General features: G+C 37.6%; 1 protein-coding gene across 3 annotated transcripts in view; it reads right to left on the bottom strand.

The window, feature by feature from the left end:
• The window catches only part of LOC136027979 (alpha-crystallin B chain-like), a 40,460-nt gene that overhangs the window by 6,441 nt on the left and 16,293 nt on the right, over window positions 1-17,726 (bottom strand). For 2 of the 3 annotated variants that reach the window (XM_065705475.1, XM_065705476.1), the window contains one exon: window positions 2,479-2,669. In XM_065705475.1, the coding sequence (XP_065561547.1) occupies window positions 2,479-2,669 (191 nt within the window). Of the gene's footprint in view, window positions 1-2,478; window positions 2,670-8,885; window positions 9,052-17,726 lie in introns of those variants that run through there. The other variant, XM_065705474.1, reaches the window with a different exon arrangement.

Below are 17,726 nucleotides of genomic sequence, written 5' to 3' on the forward strand. Positions count from 1 at the left end.
ATACATTAAATATAATATATATGAAATATATTCAACTTAAGAGAGAACAAGAGCTAATGGCACTTGTGACGAGGTCAGAAGAGCCAAGAACCAAGAGCTCAGGTGGTATGACTTCTAGCAAGATTTTAAGAATCAATAGGTTGCTTTAAAAGGAAAATCAGAGGCTTAATGCCGGTCAGGATTTAAAATAAGAGCTCGGAGTCACGAGGTCATTCCAAATATCAAAATTCATCACCCACTTGTAAGTTGAAAATACCTCAATTTTTCTAATTTTTCCTCTCCCTTCAGCCCCCCAGATGGTCGAATCGGAGAAAACGACTTTATCAAGTCAATTTATGCAGGTCTCTGACACACCAATTTTCATCGTCCTAGCACGTCCAGATGAACGAAACTCGCCAAAGCACTGAGCCCCGCCACCTAACTCCCTCAAAGAGAGCGGATCCAGTCCGGTTACGTCAATCACGTATCTGAGACTTTTATAAGCGTTTTCCAAGATTTCTGGTTTCTTCTCCAACTCCCCCCAATGTCAACAGATCAGGTCAGGATTTGAAATAAGAGCCCCGAGACATGAGTTCCTTCTAAATATAAGTTAAAAGTTGAAAATACCTCGATTTTTCTGATTTTTCCAAATTAACAACCCCCATATCCTCAAAGAAAACGGATTTGTACCAATTATGTCAATGTAGTATCTATAGCTTGTGCTTATTCTTCCCATCAAGTTTCATCCCGATCTCTCCACTCTAAGCGTTTTACAAGATTTCCGGTTTCCAAGATTTCTGTTCCCCCCTACAACCCTCCATGTCCCTGGATCTGATTCGAATTGAAAAGGGAGCATCTGAGACAAAAGATTCTTCCATATATCAAGTTTCATTTAGATCCGATCACCCATTCGTAAGATACCTCGATTTTCACGTTTTCCAAGAATTCCGATTTCCCCCTTTTATTTAAAATGAGAGTTCTAAAGCACAAGATCCGTCTAGATATAAAATTTCATTAAGATCTGATCACCTGTTTGCTAGTTACAAATACCTCATTTTTTCTAATTTTTCCGATTACTCCCCCCCCACTCCACCAAAGAGAGCAGATCAAGTCCGGTTATGTCAGTCACCTATCTTGGACTTGTGCTTATTCTTTTCACAAAGTTTCATCCTGATAATACCGCTATAAGCGTTTTCCAGGATTTCGGATCTCCCCCCTTAATGACACTGGATCCGGTTGGGATTTAAAATAAGAGATAGATCTGAGTTTTGAGTTCCTTCTAAATATGAAATTTCATTAAGATACAATCACTCTTTCGTAAGTCAAATAAATCACTTTTTCTAATTTTTTAGAACTGACCCTCCCCACAACTCCTCCGAAGAAAGCAGATCCGTTTCGGTTATGTCAATTCTCTATCTAGGACTTGTGCTCATTTTTCCCACCAAGTTTCATCCCGATCCCTCCACTCTAAGCGTTTTCCAAGATTTTAGGTTCCACCCTCCCCCAACTTCCCCTTCGCCAGATCCGGTGGGGATTTAAAATGAGAGCTCTGAGACATGATATTCTTCAAAAAATCAAATCTCATTAAGATCTGATTACTCCTTCGTAAGTTAATAATACCTCATTTTTCTAATTTTTCAGAATTACCCCCCCCCCGACCCCAACTCCCCCAAAGAGAGCAGATCCGTTCCTGTTATGTCAATCACGTATCTAGGACTTATGCTTCTTTGTCCCACCAGGTTTCATCCCGATCCCTCCCCTCTAAGCGTTTTCCGAGATTTTAGGTCCCCCCCTCAATTCCTCCCCAATGTCATCGGATCCAGTCGGGATTTAAAATAAGAGCTCTGAGGCACGATATCCTCTCAAACTTTAAGTTTGATTAAGATCCGACTACTTTTTCGTAAGTTAAAAATACCTCTTTTTTTATTTTTCAGAATTGACCTTCCTCCCCCAGACTCCAAAGAGAGTGGATCCATTCCAGTCATGTCAATCACGTATATAGGAATTACGATTATTTTTACCACCAAGTTTCATCCCGATCTCTCCACCCTAAGCGTTTTCCAAGATTTTAGGCTCCCTCCTCCAGCTCCCCCCAATGTCACCGGATCTGGTCGGGATTTAAAATAAGAGCTCTGAGACGCGATATCCTTCCAAACATCAAATTTCATTAAGATACCATCACCCATTCGTAAGTTAAAAATACTTCACTTTTTCCAAGTTAACCGGCCCCCAACTCCCCCACCTCAGATGGCCAAATCGCAAAAACGACTATTTCTAATTCAATATGGTCTGGTCCCTAATACGCCTACCAAATTTCATCGTCTTAGCTTACCTGGAAGTAGCAAAACCGGGACAGACCGACATAATTTGCGATCGCTATGTCACTTGGTTAATACCAAGTGCCATAAACAGTGGCATAGTTTCTTTGTTGCTTGTTTTGTTGACGGAAAAGAGCGATTTGGCATCTCGGCCACTCATATAGCATATGTAATTTCTTACCTTAAATCTGTCTTTTTCAAGGGACAGTTCTGAAGCACCCGTTCCCTCTCTTGCTTTTAGCGGCATACCAAAAAACTGATCGAAAATTTTATTTGGGCGACTCAATGCATATGTGAGATCTTGCATTCCAGAAAACGGGCTTCGATAATAGTAGGGTCTCGATACAGGAAAAAGGGACACACCTCCATCCCCTGTAAAAATTGATCAACTCTTGAAGCATAAAATGTTTTTAGAACATTAATATAAAACATATTATTGATATGTAAAAGAACACCGATATTATACAATACCAATAATACAACACCGAATGACATAATGAGGCATAATATAAGCACTGTAATATGAAACGTAAAAATTAATTTAAATATTTTTGAAACAACACTGACTAAGCATAACAAAAGGAAAAAGACACAAACGAAGAAAAAACGAGAATATTCACAGCCAATGAAAGAAGAATTCTTTATAAGACAATTTTATTTTGCAATGGATTTTCCATAACTTTGCTGGAGTCCAGTCCATTATGGAAAAAAAAATATTTTAAGAGGCAGAAAATTAAGGAAAAAATATTTTAAGAGGCAGAAAATGATACACAAAAAAACAATACCCAACTGAATATGTCTTTGCGGTGGGTGATAACAAAAATTTTACTTTATTACCCCAAAGGTTAGGGGTAACTTACAAGAGGGGGAACAGGGACTTGTGTCGGCAAAAAAAACCTTTTAAGTCATTTAGCATTTGGCGACATTACATTTTTTTTCACTGTAACAGTAAGAATAATTAATTTTATTAGTGCAACAAGTAGTAACATGCATCTGATCTCAGATCCTGTCAAGTGTTGCCGAACGCTAGAAAGCGTTGACGGTTCTTTTTGCCGATGCTAAACTAGTATCAGCATAATGATTTTAAGAAGCCTCATAACCACTGCTCTTTTCTTCCTTTAATGACTTAAGATGACTAAGAAGGTTTAGCAGAGACCCTCAGAGCAAGAAGCAGGTATTAATTACATAATATTGGGTATCTCCAATGAGATGCAGGTGCTTGTTACGTAATTGGGAATGTTCTGTAAGAGATACAGGTGCATGTTACACAATAGTTTCTTTGATTCTTTAAAAAACCTTCAGGTCCCCCGCCAAATCAGGATTTCTATGGCTGTTATGTAACAGGGTTTGGGTGTTTCATAATAGTGTTTAAAAAACCATCAGGGAGCCACCAAATTAGGATTTCCTTGGTTGCTACGTAATAAAACATATAGCCTTCGTTCTTCATATAATATCTGAATTCCTCCTACCCCTACTATTCGATCAGATTTCAACCACTTCATTGCTTGTCAACAGGTCTGGAATTCACTACCTTCTTCAGTACAGAGATGCCTCTCGTTCTGTACTTTTAAAGGGATTCTTAATGACTATTTAGTTAAGAATCAAACAGATAAGCAATTTTTATTTTCTTTTTCCTCTGAATTGACGTCCCCTGGGTGTTTGTTTCATGGTGTATGGTCACGTATGGTGTGTATGGTGTATGGTGCATATTACACAGTCACGATGGCGTTAATACACATAGTCTTGGCTGGAAAAAACGTGGCACTTTCATTAAAACCTTTCAAAAATAACCGAATGTAAAAATCAGTGTTTTCTTCATTTGCATGTTTCATTTAGTGTAATGCGATTTTGCTAGTATCAAGATTTAAATTAATGGAATGCAACAGGCAGGTGTAGTAAAGCAATGGAAACGATTCATTTTCATTAAGCCCTCTCAGAAACATCTCTCAATATGGCTTAAATTTTTCTCTAATAACAATCCTTACCTCTCTAAAATTGCTTGCTAGGGCAGGCTAGCCTTGTATTGCCCCAGTTGCGTGAATATCAAATTCTTGGGTCAAACAAAACGTGGCATTTTCATTAAAACTTCTAAAAAATAATCGAATGCAAAAATCTGTCTCTTTTTTCTTCGTTTGCATGTTTTATTTTTTTAAATGTGATTTTGCTAGTATTAACATTTAAATTAATGGGATGTAAGAGGCAGGCGCATCGTTTAGAGCAATAACACAAGGCATTCTCACCTCCCAGTAATATTTCTTAATATGGCTTAAATTACATCTAATACCAACCCTACACCCCTTCCTCCCTCGAAGTGCTTGCTAGAACCCCCGCCTTTCTTTAACTCACGCTCGTTTTTGCTTCCATTTTATCGTATGTCAGCTTTTTTGAGTTTTCTCCATTTGTTGAATTTTATATAGTTTTTTCTGTGTTTTTTTTTAGAATGCTTGTAAATCTGTTTTATTAATAGAACTTGTATGTACAACAAAAGCCTTAATTCTTTAGATTTCTTGCTCAAGGATAAAACTCTGATACGTAATCGTTTACGCAATTGAAGCATCTTGTGGGCTATGTACATAAGTATACTGATTCAAGATCCGACTCCAATATAAGTACTGAATTCTGTTTAGTAAAGAGGAAAAGAAATACTTTTTATCATATATAAAGGTGTACCATAAACTAACCATAATGATGCTCTCGCTTTTATTCAATCTCTGATAGTCCATCCAAGTTGCAATTGATTAAAAGACTACTACTAAAAAATACACAGTGAACAAACTCTAATATTACCTGATAATGCCCTCCAAAGCATTACTTAAAACGCAGGTGAAATTCAAATTTAACTAATTTCTAGTAATAGATTTTCTCCCCTGTATGTCAATTATTGCATTCATAGGAAAACAAGCGATCCATTAAATCATTTTACTAAGCGAGACTGGGAATTCTCTGTGCGTCGAATAAATTATAACGTAGAAAGTATTATCAAAATAATAACGATAGGAAGGCTTTCATAATTCCACTGTCTTGCACTCCATTTCATTGGATGAAAATTTCTTTCGGATCCTAATGTGGACAAAAATCTTTAGGTTATAAAGGTTCCCTCAGAAAAACGTCTTGAAATAAAATGAAATCTAAGAAAATGCCTTGGAAGAAAAAACACAATGAAAGAAAATAAAATCCTGAAGAAAAAGCGTCTTGAAAAAAAAATCCCGAAGGAAACAAGAGTCAGCTCATATGGCACTTGTGAGGAGGTCGGAAGATCGGTAAAACGAGTGTTATCAAGTCAATTTGTGCAGGTCCCATGCACGCATACCAATTTTCATCGTCCTAGCACGTCCAGAAGCACTGGACTTACCAAAGTAGAGAAATCCCCCCTAACTCCCCCAAAGAGAGCAGATCCGATCTGATTATGTCAATCATGTATCTAGAACTTGTGCTTATTTTTCCCACTAAGTTTCATCCCGATCTCTCCACTCTTACTGTTTTCCAAGATTAACGTTTCCCCTTCCACCCCTTTATGTCCCCGGATCCGACCCGAATTGAAAATGGAGCATCTGAAACATGGTATTTCTATATATCAAGTTTCATTAAGATCCGATCACCCGTTCGTAAGATAAACAAACCTCAAGTTTCAAGATTTCCAGCCCCAACCCCCCCCCCCCACGTCACCGGATCCAGTCGGGATTTGCAATTAACACTCTGAAGCGTGAGATCCTTCTAAATGAAAAAATTCATTAAGATAAGATCACCCATTCGAAAGTTAAAAATACCTTATTTCTTCTAACTTTTCCGAATTAACCGTACCCCCCAATCCCCCCCAGATGGTCGAATCGGGAAAGAGACTATTTCTAATTTTATTCCCACTGCTCCCTGATATTGACTCTCATCGTCCTAGCTTATCTGGAAGTGCCCAAACTAGCAAAGGCGAGGCCGATAGACAAGATAGACAGACCGACAGAAATAGCAATCACTATATTTCACTTGATCATACCAAGTGTCACTGATAAATTCCAAGTATGTCACTTGGTGAATATTAAGTGCTATAAAAACTCCGAAAGAATTATGTAACACTTGTGTGCGTACCACGTAACATCCGTGAATACCGTCATTACGTAGCACCCACGTATGTTCTGTCATTATGTATGCTCTGTTATTACGTATCATCATAGTGTGGCCCCGTCAATAACTAACATCCACTTGTGCACATTCATGTGTGTACTGTAACTACGTCATTCCCAATAAATCTACCAAGTCGTGAGAGATTACGTCACCCCAATAAATCTACCATTCACGCGAGATACGTCGTCCTTAACACTGGAAACCTTTTCTGTGTCTTGTAAAAAAAAGTGTGGGATCGGGATTCGGAGGGATTTGGCACCAAATAAAACTGGAACTTTTCACCAACTTGACTTTACCCCCTTAATAATTAGATTGGAGAAATTACATTTGTCATAAACTCAAGTTTTTACAATAAAGTTTACAACATATAGGAAGAACAATTTTAAAACTAAGTGATTTTTCAAACCTAAGAATAAAAGTGTAAAAAATTCCGTAACTAATGTTTTCTCCAAAAATACTTATCGGAGAGACAAAATGAGTAATTTAATCTCCCATGCATTACAGCTCCATCGAATAAACTCAAACTTTTCCAAAATATCAACTTTTTTATTTTTTTTTCAAAAATATTAACTTTTTTCCAAAATATCATAAGAAAATGTAAGAAAACAGTAAAATGATCACATTTCCGCCCCTTTTATTCAAAAACTATCAGAAAAAGTAAGCTCACAGCCCTTTAAATCGTGTCTTGTGCGCGGTTTCTTGGCATTCCTAGGGGATCATTCAGGCTCTGGAATCATTCCTGGGGATCTGGAATCATTCCTGAGGATCAGGAATCACCTGGAATCATGTGAAAAGAGAAGCATGGGGTATGGAGGAACGATTTTTTTTCAGTTGTGTAGAGCTTTTCTTTTTTTTTTTTTTTTTTAAGTTAGTTGGCTCTGAACAACTGGGTAGAAGAGGAACAAACTGCTGTGCAGTGATGGTGCATTCATTTAACCTCACCTTAAACGCCCCAACCCTTAAACGGCTTGCTGCAGTATAATGATGTGCTGTTACACAAGAATAGAAATCTGAAATATCTTCACTAGATCGCTTGATTCAAAATACTCAAAAGCCAGTGTTTGTTTGTCCAAAAGCAATATACAAAATCCAAAAAATGCCTAAAAGCTAAAAGCACAAACTACGATTACCATTTTTTCTCCTCAAGAGCAGCAATTGTGCATTAGTACCAGTATTTGGGCTTAGGTTGAATTATGATTTTAAGGGTATCTATTTCTTAGCTACCTCAATATGCAGTTATGGTAAAATTCTAGTTAATTGACTTCTTGCTACCTCAGAAAGGGTTTAGGTTAGGAAAATGAAACTTTCAGCGATGGGTCTACAGGCTAAAGTATGTCCCGGGAAGGTATTTTGAAGTACCCACCTCCAATCCTTCTCCCTCTAGAGGGCCTTGAAATTTGCCTACATGACAGGTCTATACCTTTTGAAATTTTGACAGAACAACATTTTACCTTAATTTTCAGTTACTAGTTGCTTTTTCTCTGCCTTTAGTTCTGAAAATCCAATTCCTGTTATTTGAGTAGAATTTTGAGCCCTATCAATGTTTTTTTCAAAATTTAGGAAATGTATTTGCATATCTTTAAAACCTTATGAAATGGAATTGAGCAAAGTTATGAAGCTGAAAACAATTTTGTTGTACTTCAATTAAGCAGAAGATCTACTTTGCAAGGTTCCATCTTTATAACACACACATTTTTAAAGGTCATCAAAGGTCAGGGCCCTCTAGAGGGAGAAGGAGTTGCTTCAAAATACCTTCCCAGGACATACTTTAGTCTGTAGAGTCATCCCTGAAAGTTTCATTTTCCTAACCTAAACCCTTTCTGAGATAGCAAGAAGTCAATTAACTAGAATTTTACCAGCAGTTATTTCTAAAATTAATTTACCATTTTTGTATTTGACACAAAATTATGAGTAATGTGATGGAATAGGAGGAGCAAAACAAACTGAAATGTTGCCTTCTTTATGTATTGTAAGCAGTTTAGTAGGGAATTCGTTGATTATTGCCATTTTAGGCTAAAGGCAAAAACAAACAGTTGCTAATCATTACTCATAGATCAGTTTTGGAAAACACCCCATAGTTACTCATTAATTTCAATAATCAAAAATGCGAAGAATAAATCAAGGTACACTCTACTTCCGTATTATGCCAAAACGCAGTCGAGAAGTTTGCTGTATGTAAGATCTGAGAAAACCGGTTTCATGGTCACAAAGACAATTAACGCGTGACAGAATGCATTTGGACTTATGTAATTTGGGCTATATATTTGCACATTAGGGGGTGTGGGTAAGGCTATTTGCCCCACCCGCTAATGTGCAAAATGTAGCCCACATTATATTAGCATATAAACTAGTGTTATATTTTCATCATATTTTGGTATATTACATAATGATTATCCTAACTTCACTTCTTGAGTGTATTTACTATAGCACATAAGTACCTAAATCAACAATCAAAAAGACAAAATAACTTACAAAGCTGTCCATTTACATTTGCGCAAACTAAAGCCAAAAATATACAACTAGCGATTTTCATCTTGCTTTATAACTCGTCTTATACAATATGACCTGATATTAAATTTTTCATCATAGGTCGCTCATTTCAACGTTGAAGAATCGTCATTTGCGGTTTCCTACATTTTATCAAAAGGGAATGTCGATCAATTTCATCATGTACACCATTTATTTCTTTTTTTTACTTGAACAGGTGATCACGATTGTAGATAAGGCGGGTAGGCTGTGACGCATAGAGGAGGAAGGGGATGTCTCCCCTAATGTTTCCATTCAGTGAGTAAAAAATTGAGTCGGTAGTATTGCGGCATGAAGCCCCACTATTTTACTGGCTCAAGTAAGTTTGTGTTAGAAGGAAAGGCAGTGGCGTAACTTGCTATGGGACAGGGAAGGGGCGACTATCCCCCCAAACCCAGTTTTGCTCCCTCCCCACCTGAAGTTTAGTTTCTTCAAAAATCTGGTCAAAATAAGGTAAAATTCTAGTTAATTGACTTCTTGCTATCTCAGAAAGGGTTTAGGTTAGGAAAATGAAACTTTCAGGAATGGGTCTACAGGCAAAAGTATGTCCTGGGAAGGTATTTTGAAGTACCCACCTCCACTCCTTCTCCCTTTAGAGGGCCCTGAAATTTGTCTACATGACAGGTCAATACCTATTGAAACTTTGACAAAACAACATTTTACCTTAATTTTCAGTTACAAGTTGCTTTTTCTCTGCCTTTAGTTCTGAAAATGCAATTCCTGTTTTTTGAGTATAATTTTGAGCCATATCAATGTTTTGTTTTCAAAATTTAGGAAATGTATTTGCATATCTTTAAAACCTTCTAAAATGGGATTGAGCAAAGTTATGAAGCTGAAAGCAATTTTGTTGTATTTTAATTAAGCAGAAGATTTATTTTGCAAGGTTTCACTTTTATAACACACATATTTTTAAAGGTCATCAAAGGTCAGGGCCCTCTAGAGCGAGGAGTGGAGGTAGGTACTTCAAAATACCATCCGGGGACATACTTTAGCCTGTAAACCCATCCCTGAAAGTTTCATTTTTCTAACCCAAACCTTTTCCGAGATAGCAAGAAGTCAATTAACTAGAATTTTACCATAACTGTATATTGAGGTAGCTAAGAAATAGAGATACCCTTAAAATCATAATTCATCCTAAGCCCAAATACTGGTACTAATGCACAATTGCTGCTCTTGAGGAGAAAAAATATATAGCAAGAGTCAATTAACTAGAATTTTACCCAAAATAATATAAGCCTGCATAATTCCAGCATCCACAGAAACGAGTAAGTTGTTTTTAGTATGTCTTTACCTTTATCGTACTACAAGGCCCATTTTTCAGTATTCACTGTTATTTTCACTTGATCGAGAAAATTGGCTCCAACTTCGCCACCCCCTCACGATTTTGAAGAAATTACGCAGTGATTCTAATAGCAATATCACCGAAATCAGTCGGCAGAAATGACCAGCCAGTCGATAAGATCCGTCCCCTAGTAATCAGCTTGGTTAGTGGCACCTCACCTCTAGGCGGGGGGAGGAATTAGGTTCATCAGTAATGTGAGTCAGAGGGCCAGTTGTCCCCCTTTCAAAGTTGTTTTTGCATCTGGGGCTTATCACAACCAAACATAGCCATAAGTCAAAATTTCAAGGTAACTATTACCATACTACTAACAACTCACTACAGTACTAAGCCGCCTGAGGCAAACACACCTAAGCACGCTCCTCCTCCATCCCAGTATGTTCAAAGCTGCCCTCTTTACACCCTCCCAGGATGTTCCGATTTTTCTTAAATCTTTCTTTCTGACATCCTCCCTTCCCTAGCCGTGGACAACCTGCTTTGCAATTAGCCCTTGACGGTTGAACAAAAAGGACAATCTTCGGCAATCTGTTAAGCTTCATCTGCATAACGTGCTGGAGCCATCTCAACCTTTCTCTCATAATAGCCTTAGAAAACAGTATAGAACCACATTTTTCGTACATTCTACTATTTGAAATACGGTTAGATAGCCAGGTACCCAGAACAATCCGTAGGCAATTTCTCTGGAAAACATCTAGCAAATCTTCATCCGCTTTTCGGAGCGCCCATGCTTCAGAACCATATTTGACCACTGTCATCAATGTATCGTCCAATTTTCTAACCTTGCTTTTCAGACTTATCTTCCTATTCTTCCAAACTTTTTTCAACTGTGAAGAAACACTCTGAACCTTTTATTCAACTGTTAACGTCTTCACTACTCCCACCATTTTTACTAATAATACTACCAAGTTAAGTGAAAAAAGATTGCAGCATTACAAAATTGATTCTCATAAATTGAGCAATCAGTGCAGTCTCTGGGATAGTGTCACCCAAATTTGCCGTGCAGTACTCATTTGTTCAAGGATTGTTCGAGAAACCACCACAAGCAGGGATAGGGCTCATCCCTGCCACTAGCAAGGGATAGGGCTAATGCCCCCTGATCCTTCTAAAGACCAGAACGTCATTTGCGCTTTACAGAGAACAACTTTGCTTCGAAAGGCTTGTTTTTAATTATCGTAATATAAATACGGAATATAAATGAAAAGTGTGGTTCAATCCCACTTTATTGGGCTGTAATGAGGGAATGGTTGAGGTGGGTAGTGCACATTCTGCGGATGAAGGATGACAGATTACGGATGATTGTGCTCTTCAGAAAACCGTCTAGGGCTAAACGGAAAGCGGGTCTTCCATGGTTGGAGTGGGAGGTTGTTATAAAGAAAGATTTAGAGGAAATGTGAACTTCCTGGGAGTGTGTAAAGAGGGAGGCTTTGGACAGATTGGGATGGAGGAGGAGCGTGCGTAGCTGTGTTGACCTCAGGCGGCTTGGTGCTCCGGTGAGTTGTTAGCAATAGCAGGAGTAATATAAACAAAAAAAGAGAATCAAAGTCACTGTAATAGCCAAAATTACTGAAAAATACTAATAAATGCAGGTCGAAAGTTTAGTGTACATCGATATTTAATCCTGAAAGCCTCATCAATTTCAAATTTATCGGTGTTATAAAAGAGAAAATGTTTAAAATTTATATTGTTTTCAATAAAGCACAAATGACGTTTTTGTCTTTAGAAGGCTAAGGGGGCAGTAGCCCTACTTCCGTTTGTTGCAGTTTCTATTTTTAAGGCACTTGGTATTAACCAAGTGACATATAGCGATCGGAAATTCTGTCGGTCTGTCGGTCTATTTGTCTGTCGGTCTGTCCCGGTTTTGCTACTTTAGGCACTTCCAGGTAAGCTAGGACGATGAAATTTGGCAGGTGTATCAGGGACCAGACCATATTAAATTAGAATAGTCGTTTTTACCAATTTGGCCATCTGGGGGGAGTAGGGGGCCAGTTAATTCGGAAAAAAATAGAAAAAATGAAGTATTTTTAACCTACGAACAGGTGATGGGATCTCAACGAAATTTGATGTTTAGAAGGATATCGTATCTCAGAGCTTTTATTTTAAATCCCGACCAGATTCGGTGACATTGGGGGGAGTTGGAGGGAGGAACCTAAAATCTTGGAAAACGCTTAGAGTGGAAGGATCGGGATGAAGCTTGGTGGGAAAAATAAGCAGAATTTATAAATACGTTATTCACATAACCGTAACGGATCTGCTCTCTTTGGGGGAGTTGGGGGGAGGGTTAATCTGAAAAATTAGAAAAATGAGGTACTTTAACTTACGAAGGAGTGACTGGATCTTAATGAAATTCCATATTTAGAAGGACCTCGAAACTCACATCTCTTATTTCAAATCCCGACCGGATCCAGTGTCATTAGGGGGGGAACCGGAAATCTTGGAAAACGCTTAAAGCGGAGAGATCAGGATGAAACTTGGTGGAAAATAATCACAAGTCAAAGATATGTAACTGACATAACCGGACCGGATCCGCTCTCTTTGGCGGAGCTGGGGGGGGGGAAGAGTAATTTGGAAAAAGTACAAAAAATTAGGTATTTGTAACTTACGAACGGGTGATCAGATCTTAATGAAATTTGATATCTAGAAGGATCTTGTGCTTTAGAGCTCTCATTTTAAATTCCGACCAGATCCGGTGACATTGAAGGGAGTTGGAGGGGGAAACCGGAATTCTTGAAAACGTGAAAATCGAGGTATCTTACAAATGGGTGATCGGATCTTAATGAAACTTGATATATAGAAGAATCTTATGTCTCAGATGCTCCATTTTCAATTCGAATCGGATCCGGGGACATAGAGGGTTGGAGGGGGGAAACAGAGATCTTGGAAACCGGAAATCATGGAAAACCCTTAGAGTGGAGAGATCGGGATGAAACTTGATGAGAGGAATAAGAACAAGTTATAGATACGAGATTGACATAATTGGTGCAGATCCGTTCTCTTTGGGGGAGCTGGGGATTTGGAAAAATTAGAAAAATTTAGGTATTTTTAACTTAAGAACGGGTGACCGGATCTTAATGAAATTTGATATTTAGAAGGAATTCATGTCTCAAAGCTTTTATTTCAAATCCCGACCAGATCTGTTGACATCGGGGGAGTTGGAGGGGGAAACCGGAAATCGTGGAAAACGTTTATAAATGTCATAGATACGTGATTGACGTAACCGGACTCGATCCGCTCTCTTTGGGGGAGTTAGGTGGTGGGGTTCAGCGCTTTGGCGAGTTTGGCACTTCTGGACGTACTAGGACGATGGAAATTGGTAGGCGAGTCAGGGAGCTGCACAAATTGACTCGATAAAGTCGTTTTCCCCGATTCGACAATCTGGGGGGCTCAAGGGAGAGGAAAAATTAGAAAAATTGAGGTATTTTTAACTTACGATTGGGTGATCGGATCTTAATGAATTTTGATATTTAGAAGGACCTTGTGTCTCAGAGCTCTCATATTAAATCCCGACTGGCACTAGGCCTCTGATTTTCCTATTAAATCAATCTATTGATTCTTAGAATTTTGCTAGAGCTCATACCATATGAGCTCTTGGTTCTTCCGACCTTGGAAAGTGCCATATGAGCTCTTAGTTCTTGTTTAACCTGACTTTCATTGCATTTTCTGTACTCCTATAGACTAACTCCTATAGACTTACTCGTGTTTGGTCTATGGTATCTCATTACTTTATTCTAAAAAATTTCTTTTGTGGTAAAAGTTATTTATAGAATTAAATTTGGTTTATTTTTAATTGACATTGCTGTTTCTTAATTGGGTAATGAAAGAAATATTTATAAAGATTTTACAAACAGAATCGATATTTTAAGTTAGGTAAAAGTAGTTAAGAGCAATAGTAGACAAACAAGCTAATTGTAACAAATAATTATACCAAAAGCCAAGAGCTCGTATGGCACTTGTGACGTGGTCGGAAGAGCCAAGAGCTTCTTGCCACTAAGTTTCATTATAATCTCTCCACTTTAAGCAATTTCCAAGATTTTCAGTTTCCCCCTCCAACTTTCCCAATGTCACCGGATCCGCTCGGGAAATTTGGAATTGGTGAGCTTTTAGGAATTAAAATCATTATACATAAAATATCCAATTTAATTAGTTCTTTCCACAACTGTTCATGACAAAATATAGTTTCACTAAAAACGAGAGTTTCCATACTGCCCCCTTCCTTAACTGTATAAGTCTAAAGCCTACTGCATCATTGGTGCTTCACTGAAAACGAATAATATTACAAATGTTTTCTTTTCCAGTTATTACAGCTTTGAAGACGAAAAAAACAAATTACTGTGAAATAGAATCTTGAACTGATCATCTTTCAACAGTTAATATAATTATATTTCAAATATTGAGTTTGATTTTATCTGTACTTTCCGAGACTGTTGACACATATAATCAAACAGTTCGTGGTAACGAACTGTAGTAAGGAGCGATCCGGCTCAATAGTAACCAAAACTCTAAAAAATTGAATTTTGATATCAATAGTTACATCAAAAGAATCGCATTTTAATGCTGATTTTAAATATATAAGTTTCATCAAGTTTAGTCTTAGCCATCAAAAGTTACGAGCCTGAGAAAATTTGCCTTATTTAGGAAAATAGGGGGAAACACCCCCTAAAAGTCGTAGGATCTTAACGAAAATGACACCATCAGATTCAGCGTATCAGAGAACCCTACTGTAGAAGTTTCAAGCTCCTATCTACAAAAATGTGGAATTTCGCACTTTTTGCCCGAAGACAAATCACGGGTGCGTGTTTATTTGTTTGTTTTTTTTTTGTTTTTTTTTCCCAGGGGTCATCGTATCGACCAAGTGGTCCTAGAATGTCGCAAGAGGGCTCATTCTAACGGAAATGAAAAGTTCTAGTGCCCTTTTTAAGTGACCAAAAAAATTGGAGGGCATCTAGGCCCCCTCCCACGCTCATTTTTTTCCCAAAGTCAACGGATCAAAATTTTGAGATAGCCATTTTGTTTAGCATAGTCGAAAATCATAATAACTATGTTTTTGGGGATGACTTGCTCCCCCACAGCCCCTGGGGGTGGGGTTGCAAGTTACAAACTTCAACCAGTGTTTACATATAATAATGGTTATTGGAAAGTGTACAGACGTTTTCAGGGGGATTTTTTTGGTTTTGGAGGTAGGGTTGAGGGAGGGGGCTATGTGGGAGGATCTTTCCTTGGAGAAATATGCCATGGGGGAAAAAAATTCAATGAAAAGGGCGCAGGACGAATCTGGTCACGTTAGAAAAAAACGTCAAATTAAGAGCTTAATATACAATTCTGGGTGTTCGGAGCCTCTCTATTATGGAGTATAATTTGAAAATAACACAACTATACGAGCGATAAAACATATATACCACAACCGTAACTCAACTAACGAAAGAACTGCTAAGAGATAACACAACTATAAAGCGAAAACAGGTGAAAACTAACGGGAAAATAAACGAACTAAGAGGTGGAAGGGGCCCAGAGAAAAAATATAATCCTTTTTCAATTTTGAGCCTAACTTCCGCAAAGGAGTAATAATGTCAGAAGCCCCGAAATACCGAATTATTTTCTTTTCAAACAGTTCGTGGTAAGGAACTGTAGTAAGGGGCGACCCGGCTCAATAGTAAACGAAACTCTAAAAAACGGAATTTTGATGCTAAAAGATACATCAAAAGATTCGAATTTTTACGCTGATTCTAAATATTAAGTTTCAATTAATTTAGTCTTTGTCATCAAAAGTTACGGGCCTGAGAAAATTTGCCCTATTTTGGAAAAAAGGGGGAAACATCCATTAAAAGTCACAGAATCTTAACGAAAATCACACTATCGCATTCGGTATATCAGAGAACTCTATAGCAAAAATTTCAAGCTCCTATCTAAAAAATGTGGAATTTTGTATTTTTTGCCAGAAGACAAATCACGGGTGCGTGTTTATTTATTTATTTGTTGTTTTTTTTTGTTTTTTTCCCAGGGGTCATCTTATCGACCAAGTGGTCCTAGGATGTCGCGAGAGGGCTCATTCTAACGGAAATGAAAAGTTCTAGTGCCCTTTTTAAGTGACCAAAAAATTCGAGGGCAAATAGGCCCCCTCCCATGCTCATTTTTTTCCAAAAGTCAACAGATTAGAATTTTAAGATAGCCATTTTGTTCAGCATAGTCGAAAACCATAATAACTATGTCTTTGGGAATGACTTACTCCCCCACAATCCCTGAGGGAGGGCTGCAAGTTACAAACTTTGACCAGTGTTTACATATAGTAATGGTTATTGGGAAGTGTACAGACGTTTTCATGGGGATTTTTTGGTTTGGGGGGTGGGGTTGATGGGAGAGGGCTTTGTGGGAGGATCTTTCCTTTGAGGAATATGTCACGGGGGAAGAAAAATTCAATGAAAAGGGCGCAGGATTTTCTAGCATTACTATAAAAAAACAATGAAAAAATAAACATGAAAACGTTTTTTCAAATGAAAGTAAGGAATAGCATTGAGATTTAAAACGAACAGAGATTATTACGCATATGAGGGGTTCTAAAAATACTTTAGCATAAAGAGCGAGGTATTTAGGAGGAGATAGATACCTCGCTCTTGATGCTAAAATATTTTTAGTGATTTCAACTATTTATTCTACGGCCTTTTTGATTCAGGGGTCATTCTTAAAGAATTGGGACAAAACTTACGATTTAGTGTAAAGAGCGAGGTATTAACGAGGGTACAAACCCCCTCGTACACATAATAAAAATATAAGAATATAAAAGTTTGTTACGTAAGTTAATTCTTAAGTTACGTATATTTTTTACTAATAAAAACGTTCGTTGAATATTAAAAGTTCTAGTAGCCTTTTTAAGTAACCGAAAAATTGGAGGGCAGCTAGGCCTCCTTCCCCACCCCTTATTTCTCAAAATCGTCTGATCAAAACTAAAAGAAAGCCATTTAGCCAAAAAAAAATTAATATACTAATTTCATTTCAATAATTTATGTGCGGAGAGCCAAAATCAAACATGTATTAATTCAAAAACGTTCAGAAATTAAATAAAAAAAACTAGTTTTTTTAACTGAAAGTAAGGAGCGACATTAAAACTTAAAACGAACAGAAATTACTCCGTATATGAAATGGGTTTTCCCCTCCGCAGTCCCTCGCTCTTTACGCTAAAGTTTTTAATTGTTTTAAAAAGTAGAATTGTGGCAAAGAGTCAAACTTTAGCGTAAAGAGCGAGGGACTGCGGAGGGGACAACCCATTTCATATACGGAGTAATTTCTGTTCGTTTTAAGTTTTAATGTCGCTCCTTACTTTCAGTTAAAAAAACTAGTTTTTTTTATTTATTTTCAGTAGAGCGCCAATGATGCAGTCAGTTTTAGACTTTTACAGTGAGAGAAGGAGACAAAATCCAAACTCTTGTTTTTAGTGATTTTTGTTCGTTTCAAGCTTG

Source organism: Artemia franciscana, chromosome 6 (genome assembly GCF_032884065.1).
Source record: "Artemia franciscana chromosome 6, ASM3288406v1, whole genome shotgun sequence".
Lineage (NCBI taxonomy): Eukaryota > Metazoa > Arthropoda > Branchiopoda > Anostraca > Artemiidae > Artemia > Artemia franciscana.